At 35.7% G+C, this 12,321-nt stretch overlaps 1 protein-coding gene across 1 annotated transcript; it reads right to left on the bottom strand.

The window, feature by feature from the left end:
- Positions 1-1,014: 1,014 nt before the first annotated feature.
- On the bottom strand, positions 1,015-11,041 carry LOC110452170. The gene is made up of 8 exons (XM_021500534.1): positions 10,433-11,041; positions 9,348-9,601; positions 8,637-8,783; positions 7,676-7,899; positions 7,057-7,308; positions 5,130-5,304; positions 2,914-3,059; positions 1,015-2,622 (listed from the first exon to the last, which is right to left on the bottom strand). The coding sequence occupies exons 1-8, from the start codon at positions 10,701-10,703 to the stop codon at positions 2,313-2,315; spliced, it is 1,779 nt and encodes a 592-aa protein (XP_021356209.1). The 5' UTR covers positions 10,704-11,041; the 3' UTR covers positions 1,015-2,312.
- Positions 11,042-12,321: the final 1,280 nt, after the last annotated feature.

Here is a 12,321-nt window from a genome sequence, read left to right on the forward strand (position 1 = left end):
TTATTATGAACTACACAAATTAAAATATGTCCCAAGTAAACAAAGCAACAGACATAAATTTACATTTTTTGAGGTCTAACAAAACAACTAACTAGATATATAAAGGATGATGATACCGCTTAACCCTCTCAGGGGGTGTACCCAAATTGTATTTATTTTTATGTGATTTATGAAGCATTGCAAAAAGAATCCTTGTCCATTTGCACTGTAATTTTTCTTATATATAGAGCTTACCCCTGAACACACATTTGAACTCTTCCAATTCAAATGTTGGAATAGTTTATACTTTGTTTTTATCTTTATTGTTTCTCATAAATGTCCTGCAAGGTAAAGTATATTTTTACAAATGGTTTTAAAGGCATAGAAAAAACAGTTTTCCAATACTTTCTAACAGTTTTTGGCAGTGGTAGGGGGATCCTTAAGGAATACCTCTTTCTTTTTTTTAATTCAATGATATGGTTCCTTATTATTTTTAAACAAAGGATTACTTCTGTACTATTTGTGTCTGATTTAATGGGCAAAATTGCATGATAAATACTTTTTTTAATCTAAGGATTACTAATCCTTACTACTTGTGTAAGAGTTGTCTCCCTTAAAAAATCTTCAAGTGCTGCTATCTATACCTCAAAAATAAGAATTAATGTCTGTCTTGTCAGGTACAATTGAAATGATGAAAACAATATTGGAAAAAAATATTGCCAATGTATCAAACTACATTTTTAAACATACCTAACATACTTCACAAAATCACTCGCTCTAACACAGTCTTTGATCTACAAAGTAACAGGATGGTAAATCTTGAACAGAGTCAAATCAACATCCAACTGAATTATAAAATTGCACCAGGAGTTGTTCTTTGACTGAGAGATAATGAAAGGAACATCTGAACAAGACTGAAAACAACTGATAAAATATGAAAAATAAGAACATACTGGGGTATTAACATTTATCAAAACAAGTAATAAAATATAAAAATAATTGGAATATTTTCATGTAAATAACAAGAGGCCCATGAGCTTTAGCTCAGGTGACCTAAAAATGTAAAATGTAAATAACCATGTTTGATTTAATATGAAATATCAAAATGACAGCAAAATGCAGAATTGGGTTAGTAATCAATCCATTAGAAATGGTGCTATGACTTGTTGCCAAGCATGACGTCATTGGAACATGACGTCAAATATTACGCTGATTCGCACACTTTCTTTTAGCAACAATGTTTGCTTTGTATCACTTTAAATAAATAATGTCATAAATGCAAGATGTAATGGTTAACCTGTTAAATACTATATTACATATACAATGTATTCTGTCATACTCATAAATTATATATGATATTCAACTCAAAACCATAACGTATCATTTCGATATTGAATTTATAACTCAAAGAAAATACAGGTAAAAGGGGTTCAGAATGTTTGCCTTGGAACCCTTAAAAAAATAAAATAAAATCAGTAAAACCGATAGATTATGCTCCCGGAAAAAGTCGGCGACACATCCTACAAATATCTACATTTCATAGAGCTATCAGAGAGTCAGAAGTGATGGCAAAGATAATGAATTTGACCTTTAACCTCATTGTGACCTTGACCTTGGGCGTACAGACTTAACTATGGTTTGCTACACACAGCCTTGCCTTCCTACATTTAACCCTAAAATTGCACCTAGCTATCTTCTGCGAGACAGAAATTACAGCTCAGAAAATCTTTACAGACAGACGGACAAAACAGTGAACATATGAATTGAAAATTGTATTTAGTATTCCAGTAAGAATATAAGGCCTTGAGCAACTGGACCCTGGATCATGATATGTGGTAAAATCGTAAGTACCATTCATTTTGATATCCTGAATTAATTTTAAATCACCAAAGGCTAAATAGTTAATTATACTTAGAATGTAAAAAGAAAAAGAAAAGATACTGTATATAGATGTCTCATGTAGGCATTCAATAAATTTCAATCTGAAAATAGATTAACTGTGATAACAGAATTGTGGCATTGCCCAACATGGACTGTGTATGTTTCATCTTATTTATGATAATCCAGACTCTTACTTTGTAATTCAAGGGAGATAATCTTTGTCCCAGTGCATAAAAAGTGCTTTACCTGACTTTCTTGACATACCATATATTCATATGCCAGTGATGTTCAATATCATAAAGAAAATAAAAATTAACAACAAGAATATGCTTAGTTTGAAAAAGTGATGATAATAATGATAATAACTTTATTCATTGAGGATTAAAAACCTGATTTAGCCAAAGGCTAATCTCCCTCAGGGTCCTCAAAAAAAAAAAAATATTCAGTGTTTCTCATTTTGACTGAGACGAGAGGTCGACTTTCTGAAACACGTTTGCCAACCCCTGGTCTCTAATGCTTGACTCCATTGCTGTCACTTCCTCTTCAAAAGTAAGAGATTCTGACGACAGAGTTCCAAACATTTTGTCCAGTTTTGTCAGATCTGGCTGAGTCTGATGGAATTTCACCTGTAATGGGTTGTGTCCCTTGGATTTCAATTCCCGGACCATTTGGCCTTCAGCGTGCTGATCTCTCAGGAAAGACACGAAAACTAAGCGCATTGGGTATACCTCATCATAGTATTTCTGGTACAGCTCTGCAAACCTTAAAAGTCAAACACAAAAAGATTTATTATGATAAGGATCCTTCTATATGTATACATATATACAGACTTTAGCATGAAGTTAGTTACCATGCAATCATCAGTTTTACATGCTCTCCCAGTATCCTTCCAGAAGTAACCTTATTTTCTGATGTAATTATACATAGTCTACTGTTTATTTTGTATTGATAAAAAATTTGGATTAATATTCAAGACAAATTTTTAAATAATAGTATTCAAGGTTAAAAAGCTCAAGGTATGTAATTAATGACCAAGACTGTCTTGATAGTTACCTGTGATTCTTATACCCGCTGTTCTCCTCTTCATCTGTAACCATAATGAATGTCTTGATAACTTCCTTCTTCTCGTAATACGGCCACAGACTAGCCGCTGGACTTGTCCCTCCACCGGCTTTGGTTTCTATAGCCAGTTCTAGGACCTGTGGAGATAATTATTATGTTTCTTGTTAGATATCCTGTAACTACTAGTAAATTTTTAGAATATGGTTATTTTAATTAACCTATTCTGAAACATGGTGCATTTTCATAAATTCTTTCCAAATATGGATATTTTTTTCACCCCTTGCCAAATACGACATGTTTTAATTATCCTATTACCAAATATGGCAAAAGCAATTTTAATTAACTCATACAAAATACAATGAATGGTGTATTTTATATGAGAGAGTAATGTTACAGTGAAAATGACACAATTTCTCAGTGTCCCCACTTATTTACATTGATACAAGTGATCAGCCCTTCCCCTGTATTAGTTCATCCAGTTAACATACATCCTCAAACTTTCACGGGTTATGCCCACTTACATTCTCTGCACCCCTGGAACATGTTGTGAAATGAAGGTACACTGTTTAGTTGGTATCAATAACAAACTGACCAATCGTTTAACTAATACCTGTCTTTTGAATACCATTAATTGTGATGCAATTCTTTGGTATATTTCCACATACACGATATTAATCATTTCACAACAAAACATCAATTAACCTGAAAGTTAGGCCTACTTTACTCAAGTTTATTTATCTGATTCTATCATATGATACGACTTTAACTTGCAACTTTTCGTAATGGTAAAATAGACAATGCAATCAGGAGTTATTAAACAAAATTTTAGCAGTTTATTGCTGTGAGCATATTTCAAAGCATTTCCGAAAATCCTCGAAATAAGGTCGCGACGAAGGACTTGTTTTACTGTATAGTGCGCACCCCTTTCTTGACAGTGTGCACTATACACGAATATTTACGGAAGAACTAATATATAGCATCCGAAGGTGGTACGTACAGAGCCTGTTCCAGGACATATTCCAGGGATGCAGAAAGGGTTACCCTGGACAGTTTAGCATAGTTAACATGATGTTACAGAAAAATAACTGGTCGGGTGGTACAGTGGATAGCGCACTTGCCTTTCACCAAGATGGCCGGGAGTCGATTCCCGACCAGACGCGAAAAGGTATGGGGTCACCTGCCCGCCCACGTGGATTTTCTCCGGGTACACCGGTTTCCTCCCACACTAAGATCCCCCCCCTACCCCCCTTGTGCTACCATCCAGGCCAACAAGAGTGATTAATATAAGTTGAAATAACTTGTTTCATAATTGTTGTAAAATAAATGAAGTTTATTTTTTATAGATAATTATCTTATAAGTCAATATGATAAAGATTTGGTCTTCCAGACTTATCAATAATACTCGGGAATGTTTCCTGTGAGAATATTGATATTCTTCTTGGAACTGTTGCACTATTCATAAGAACTACTTACAGAAATGTTTTTATATATATAGCATGGTGGTGTCGAGGTTGTGAGGGGAGGGGTTTTGTTCTGACCTTATTACATGTTCTACCTATCATTTTAGACCCAATCATCAATTTACTGGTACTTAAAAATGTAAAGTTATAAAAACCTCAAGCCCTAAACCTACATCAGCGTACCAATATAGTCATATAGGGAAAAGGCATCTCACAATATTCTTTGAGTGGGAGTGGTGAAAACGGATATGAAGTGATTTAACCTAGATAACTACCCCACAATGACTGATTTAACCTAGATTACAACTCCACAATGACTGATTTAACCTAGATTACTACCCCACAATGACTGAGTTAACCTAGATAACTACCCCACAATGACTGATTTAACCTAGATAACTACCCCACAATGACTGATTTAACCTAGATAACTACCCCACAATGACTGATTTAACCTAGATAACTACCCCACAATGACTGATTTAACCTAGATAACTACCCCACAATGACTGATTTAACCTAGATAACTACCCCACAATGACTGATTTANAAGATTACTACCCCAAAATGACTGATTTAACCTAGATTACTACCCCACAATGACTGATTTAACCTAGATTACTACCCCACAATGACTGATTTAACCTAGATTACTACCCCACAATGACTGATTTAACCTAGATTACTACCCCACAATGACTGATTTAACCTAGATTACTACCCCACAATGAGTGTTTTTGTACATACCTCCTCTATATTTGTAGGAACGGAGCTAGGGTAGCGAAAATCGTTATTGAAGAAGATGAGCTTTGCAGAGCAGATGGCGGCGAGGATACCCGATATGATGACACTGGTCCTGATGGCAATCTCCATGGAGCCCGAGGCATCTCCACTCACCACAATGGGAGCCTCAAGAGATAAACTAAACACAGAAATAATCTTGTCAAAAATTGTGTGTTCCTAACCATTACTTAACCATGAAACATGTCATCAACGCTACTAAATAAAAGATTTCCATTTAATATCATTTTCAAATTTATTTTGAATTATTCTAAACTGAACAAGTCTTAATCATAAGATAACTTTAAAGAGTATAACTAACTATCACCAATTAATAGCTAAAACCTGTCTTTATCTACCACCTATCTATAACTACATGTACTACTCATCTATAACTACCAACCTGTTTATAACTACCACCTGTCTATAACTACTACCTATCTTTAACTACTACCTATCTTTAACTACTACCTATATATAACTACTACCTATCTATAACTACCACCTGTCTATAACTAACACCTGTCTATAACTAACACCTGTCTGTAACTAACACCTGTCTGTAACTACCACCTGTCTATAACTACCACATGTCTATAGCTACTACCTATCTATAACTACTACCAATCTATAACTACTACCTATCTATAACTACTACCTGTCTATCTGTCTATAACTACTTCCTATATATAACTACTACCTATCTATAACTACTACCTGTCTATAACTACTACCTGTCTATAACTACCACCTGTCTATAACTACTTCCTGCCTATAATAACCACCTTTCTATAACTACTACCTATCTGTAACTACTTCCTATCTATAACTACTACCTGTCTATAACTACTACTTATCTATAACTACTCCCATTCAATAACTACCACCTGTCTATAACTACCACCTATCTATAACTACTACCTATCTATAACTATCACCTGTCTATAACTACTACCTATCTATAACTACCACCTGTCATTAACTACCACCTTTCTATAACTACAGCCTATCTATAACTACTACCTATCTATAACTACTACCTATCTATAACTATCACCTGTCTATAACTACTACCTATCTATAACTACCACCTGTCTATATCTACCACTTGTATAATTTCAGCTGTCTATACCTACCACCTGTCTATAACTACTACCTATCTATAACTACTACCTATCTATAACTACCACCTGTCTGTAACTACTACCTATTCATAACTACTACCTATCCATAACTACCACCTGTCTGTAACTACCACCTGTCTATAACTAACACTTGTCTATAACTAACACCTGACTATAGTTTCAACCAGTCTATAAATACCACCTGTCTATATCTACCACCTGTATAATTTCAGCTGTCTATACCTACCACCTGTCTATAACTACTACCTATCTATAACTGCCACTTGTCTATAACTACTACCTATCTATAACTACAACCTGTCTATAACTAACACCTGTTTATAACTACCACCTGTCTAAAACTAACACTTGTCTATAACTACCACCTGACTATAGTTTCAACCAGTCTATAAATACCACCCGTCTATATCTACCACTTATATAATTTCAGCTGTCTATAACTACTACCTGTCTATAACTACCACCTGTCTATACCTACCACCTCTCTATAACAGACACCTTTCTATAAAGACTATCCAGATGTTGAACCAAGCTTTAGTGAAGAACAGGACAATGAAACAGTACTTCTGTTACCATTGAGCTCCTACCTGATGAGATGTCAAGATGTCAAAAAAGTGTTTCTACAAATAATGTATACTGATTTCAAAACTTAGAACCAAGTTTCAGTCTTGGATATATAACAGACATATAAAGAAACACACACATTTTCAGTTTCTGATCCAATAAACCAGAAACTGATAAAAAAATACCTGATTTCTTTCAGTCGTTTGTTGCCATACACGGCGAGCTGTTGAATAAATGGGGCTTTGTTCTCATCCACACTGCGTTCCAATTTCTGCCCGTAGTACAGTTTGGATGGGATATTTTCACGGTACATCTTCAGCATCAGTAGACGGTCCATCAGCTTCCCCAACTGCAGTTTTACTTCCTCACCTGCCTTCATCCTGTCTGCAATTATTTTGTCGACATCTGAACAGTTCTGACCAATATCCTCATAATACCTGCAGAATAAACAAAGCTTTAAGGAATAAAAAAAGTTTCTTTGGGCTTTTTTTCAATAAAATGGAGATCTTTTCATCTTGTAAATATGATTTATTATACTAATTAAATTCACAGTGGTCTGTCCTATTTTGGAAATACATGGGTATCTTTCTGTATGAGAACTGGTAGAGGTAGCATATCCATTCCAATATTGTGTACACACGAAGAAATAATATTCATGTGCAGAATATTACAATGTGCTTAACCCTTTCACCCCTATGTAACTTAAGTAGACTCTTCCATGCACTGATATGGATGAGTCTATTATGATCTACAGTGGTGAAAGGGTTAATATTAGTACATGGCTGTACCACCAGTAACACCTACCAAAGAATGGTATCCAGTTTGGGCTCATAGGCAGCAATGCGAGCTTTGGACTCGGGTGTGAAGCCATCCTTGTGCTGCTTGGCAAGGCTGTACGGGATGGGGAACTCTTTGATTACCTCGTTGATGTTTTCAGTTGTCAGATGCTGGCATCGATAGGTCATAGATCCCTCCGGGGCGTCCTTACCGAAACAATAGGGCAGGAACCAGGTCAGGGCTGGGAAGTCCTGAAACAACCAAACAGAAATGTTAACTATAATGATACAGTTGATACGTACAGGTCATTTGTATGAAAACAAATACCCTCGGAACTAAATAGGCAATGCAATACAGATTTCTAATGCATGTATCTTGTACCAGTATTGGATTACAGAGTAACGCGCATAGGAACACATACACAGGTATGTGACACATCGACACCATTTTCACAACACAAAAAATCCCTTCCATATACAGTATATCTTTGTCCCTCTCTAAGTCTAAACTTTTGTGGGGTCCAAAATCATAATTCTACTTCAATTGATTTCATCTATATTTCATAAACTAATTAAATTAATTAACAAATACACTTATGTAACTGACATTCAACTGATTTGAAATACAAAAATTGAGTAAAAAAAATCAGCAAATTATAACTTTTACCTAAAAATGTTATATGTTTTGCAATTTAGAAAATTACCCATGAAAAACAAAAACCAGAACATTGTATATAAATTTTGTTGGGGGAGCATCTCCCCACTCTTCCCATTGATGGTGACCCGCCACACCCACCATTCAACATTTAGTTACTGTCTTAATTATGCTGTAATGATAAATGTGCCCTCATTATTACAGCAAAAATTTCCTGATATGCAGTATGTTTCAGTTAAGAAATTGGCACCTTTTTATTGCAAAATTTTAGTTTGTGATATGGGTTAGTAATTTTCAGTAAGACTTATGGCAATTCTAACTTGTAAATGTGTACCTTCTCTGGATTGAAGTGGCAGAGGTCAGCCAATTTCTGCCACGGCTGTTTGGGAAAATACAGTGAATAAAACTCCAGCTCCTCAGTTGTGAAGGTCTGCACCCATCGACGTATATGTTTACACACGGCTCCACTGGCTGTACCGAACTGTAGGTAAAAATAACATTTCATTTACCGGTTATTTTATTTTGGTGATTTTCGAATCGTTTCTGAAGAGCTGAACCTTATAAGGATCCCCGTTCTACTGCCCAAAACTATAACTATGCATCGAGAACTCTTTTTTCAGTATGAATCTATAGAAAGATTTGATAAAGCTTTTCTGAAGAATAAAAAAACATACCTTGTTGAAATTTAATGAGAGAAACCAAACAAAATTAACAACAGTGTTCTGAGAGTAACAATTTAGCAGGGCTAGACATAGGGATTCAAACCCTGGACCTCAGATTGTTTTAGTGTCTTTCTCACCAACTTAGCTAACTAGCCAATGTAAATTCCTTGGCTGAATAGCGTAACAGTTACAGCAAAAATGATATTTCTAATTGGGAGGTATTAGTGCGATGCATAAGGGATGCAGGCTTATAGCCATATCAAAACATCATTAAAGTTATAAATTATGTTAACTTTGAAGGATCAAAGAAGAGTATTTAAAATGAGACAGTGCATATATATTCAACAGTTACCTGAAAATTAAATTCACCAGAGTAAACTTACAGGCGGCTTTAAGGCATTTAAGTTGTCAATGTCTGACTTGAGTTTGCCCATTGTTTTAGGTGACACCTTGTTTGTAGATATCTGAAGAATGCGCAACTGTTTCTCCTTTGCTCGTATTTGTCGCCCTGAATCTATCAGCTGTAAGGCCTTCAGTACCTCAACCAGTCCAAAGTTATCGCGATCTTTTAGAAAAGCGTTTGATAAATCAAAATCTTTTCTAGCCCAAGCTGCTGCCAATGCTCGAATCCTTGCATCTGGAAAATTCACAATTATAATCAAAGTTGTTTTTTATAATTTTACTTTACCAACTAATTATTGGTGCAGAGTTGCTGTCATTTCGACACTTGTTTTAATGAGTCAGTGTTTTTAAATGATTAAGTTGATAGAGATGAAGGGATGATTTCTCAATCCTTTTAATTATTTCAATTCAAAAAACATATCCACCCAGGCACTGACTGCAGTGCTACCCATGCACTGATAGCAGTACACTTAAAGAGCGTTAGGGTAAGCTTAAGGCTTGTTAGCTTAATGTAGGTCATTGTACTTGGAGGGGATGGTTATTACCGTAGAGTTGTTTTTAAAAAAGTACATATAGGCCTTATTTTACCACGTTGGGGCTATACTGTTTATAGGTTCACTAAGCTTCATTCTTTTCTCTACAATGTAGGTTTTGTTCTGTCTTATATTACATATTACTGTTATTAATGTACATTGTTTTCCATCTTTTAACAGCTAGCTTAGCCGCATGTTATTAAATAAACATTAGTTAATATTGAAAAAAGGTGTTGAATGGTTTATGACTTGGATGGATAGGCTACTCCTTCACATCTGACGGACCTGTGTCTGTCAGTAGACGGACACAACAGATAATTCTTGGTGATTTCCACGGGTCAGTTTATCAGTAGTTTGGGGGAAAACCAAAATTACTATACGATCACATTCATCTATACCGACACAGGACAAGCTCTCCCCACGGATGTCCTATTACATACATTAACATATATCACTCACTAAAGATAAATATAAAAAATACCGATTATTGTACTTTGGTACCTACTCATTTGGTGGTGTTTTAACATACTTACTCTGTACGATCTCCACGCCATTCTTCTGCAGGACAGCCATGCCTGCTGCATACCTCTGCGTGTTCTGGTTTTGGGCAGCATAGTGTTGTGCTACCGACGCATTACCAACAAAGAATGCCTGCAAGTCTGTGTCAACGCTGAGTTCCTTCACCTCTACTTGACTGTCGGACGATGTCCCTTCTGTCGGGGCACTAGCTGAATGACTGCCCGACCTACCTCCTCGTCGGCCCCTGCCCCCACGGCCACGCCCACCTCTCCCTCGTCCCCTCATTATGTGGTGTATGTTATGTTTGCTGATATAAATATATTAAACGACTTCACGATTGTGACTGATATCGAAGATATTTACCACACGTGAACAAGAATACCGATGTTCGAAAACGTGCATGTGTTGATCATAGACAAATTGCAATAACGTACAGTACCAAATTATCGAAAATTGAAGCTATGCAATCACTTTCTGCTGTGGCCTAGCGTTAAAACTAGGTGTCTTGAGGAAATTGCAGGGTAGTGGTCTCCGTGTCAGACAAACGTTAATCCATGGGATTACTGGAGAGGGAACGGGCGTTATATCTACTTCTCTTGCACAACCAGCTAGCAACAAATAAACTTCCGGGAGCCTGACAACATAGTACCGGAAATTACAACGCTGCTGAAAGAAAAATATAGTTCTTTATTGTTCTTATATATTTTCTTTATTTAACGATAGGTTAGCATTGCATTTTGTTTATTATTAAACTTTTAAAATAAACCAATTGCAAATCATGGTCAGTTCTTGTTTAAACATGTGCAAACTATGTATGATTTGTTTTTGTATCACTACACATAGTACTCTTGCAAACACCTGCAAAATCTTGCATCAGGTTATTTTTCCTGACAAAGCGAATTTTCTATGTAAACGTCATCATATTCTACGTCTTACTTTAATTCAACCTCGGCGCTCGTTCTATTCAGAATCTTCCTATCTGATATGAGGGATCATAATGTTTAACCACGTAATGATTTAGATTTGCTAATTTGCAATAAAAACTCTTAAGCTAACCAGACTTGATCACTATAATTCCGTGATCCGGCCACTGCTTTTGCAATGACTTCGAAATGTTCAACAGATATAATTATAAAGGTACAACTTTTGTAAGGCATGCACCTTATGCATAATTAATATTTCACGTTTAATAAAATTTCTTGTATTTTTTGCATAAAGCATGAAAAGTATATATTTTTGTCATTTTTAACTAATACACGCGGTCATGCTATATATAATCACGGACTTAGATAACACCCTCTAATCTAATTCCGTGATATAATATTAGCTGTGGTGCGAATAGGTCAGGTACAATCAGTAAAAATTATTAGTCGTGTAACAAATTGTGGGTGGGCGAAAACTCCGCTGGGCACTCATTTAAGGGTGACCGGCGGTGCGACGTCTGATAAACCGTTGCCAATTATTAACTATAATTAAATTTCAAATCATTTCAGCTAGCCTATTATGATATTTGTTCAAATGAATTTAAGATCTTAATAGACTGCCTTTGATCCACATTCAAATAGAGGGAGTCACAGTTTAAAAAAGTCAAGTGTGTTTATTGTGTCAAAATCTTTAACTGAATTTTAGAATAAGCTTCTCACGAAAAACTAAAAGGCCATAAACCCATGGTCACATTCGAGGTCATAGAGGTCAAATGTGTTCAAATCAATTACCTTGACCCACTTTCAAGGTCACAAAGGGATCCAAGATTTTCAAATCTTTGACGACTTCTTATCTCAATAACCAGGAGGAACTGTGTGATTCTACCTTGTTGCTAGGCATGCTGGGTTAAAATGCTAGGCATGCTGGGTTAAAATGCTACCAAGCGTGTACGAAAAGTAAATGACAATGACCTTGATAG

This window comes from Mizuhopecten yessoensis, unplaced genomic scaffold, assembly GCF_002113885.1.
Source record: "Mizuhopecten yessoensis strain PY_sf001 unplaced genomic scaffold, ASM211388v2 scaffold6443, whole genome shotgun sequence".
Taxonomy (NCBI): domain Eukaryota; kingdom Metazoa; phylum Mollusca; class Bivalvia; order Pectinida; family Pectinidae; genus Mizuhopecten; species Mizuhopecten yessoensis.

Bases quoted from the DNA above. Each gene is read 5' to 3' on its own strand.
- LOC110452170 (XM_021500534.1), bottom strand. From the start codon at position 10,703: ATGAGGGGACGAGGGAGAGGTGGGCGTGGCCGTGGGGGCAGGGGCCGA. The intron at 8,784-9,347 runs GTAAGTTTACTC...TTTTACCTACAG, and splicing joins TAAATGCCTTAAAGCCGCCT to TTCGGTACAGCCAGTGGAGC. The intron at 3,060-5,129 runs GTATGTACAAAA...TTATCTCCACAG, and splicing joins TTCCTACAAATATAGAGGAG to GTCCTAGAACTGGCTATAGA.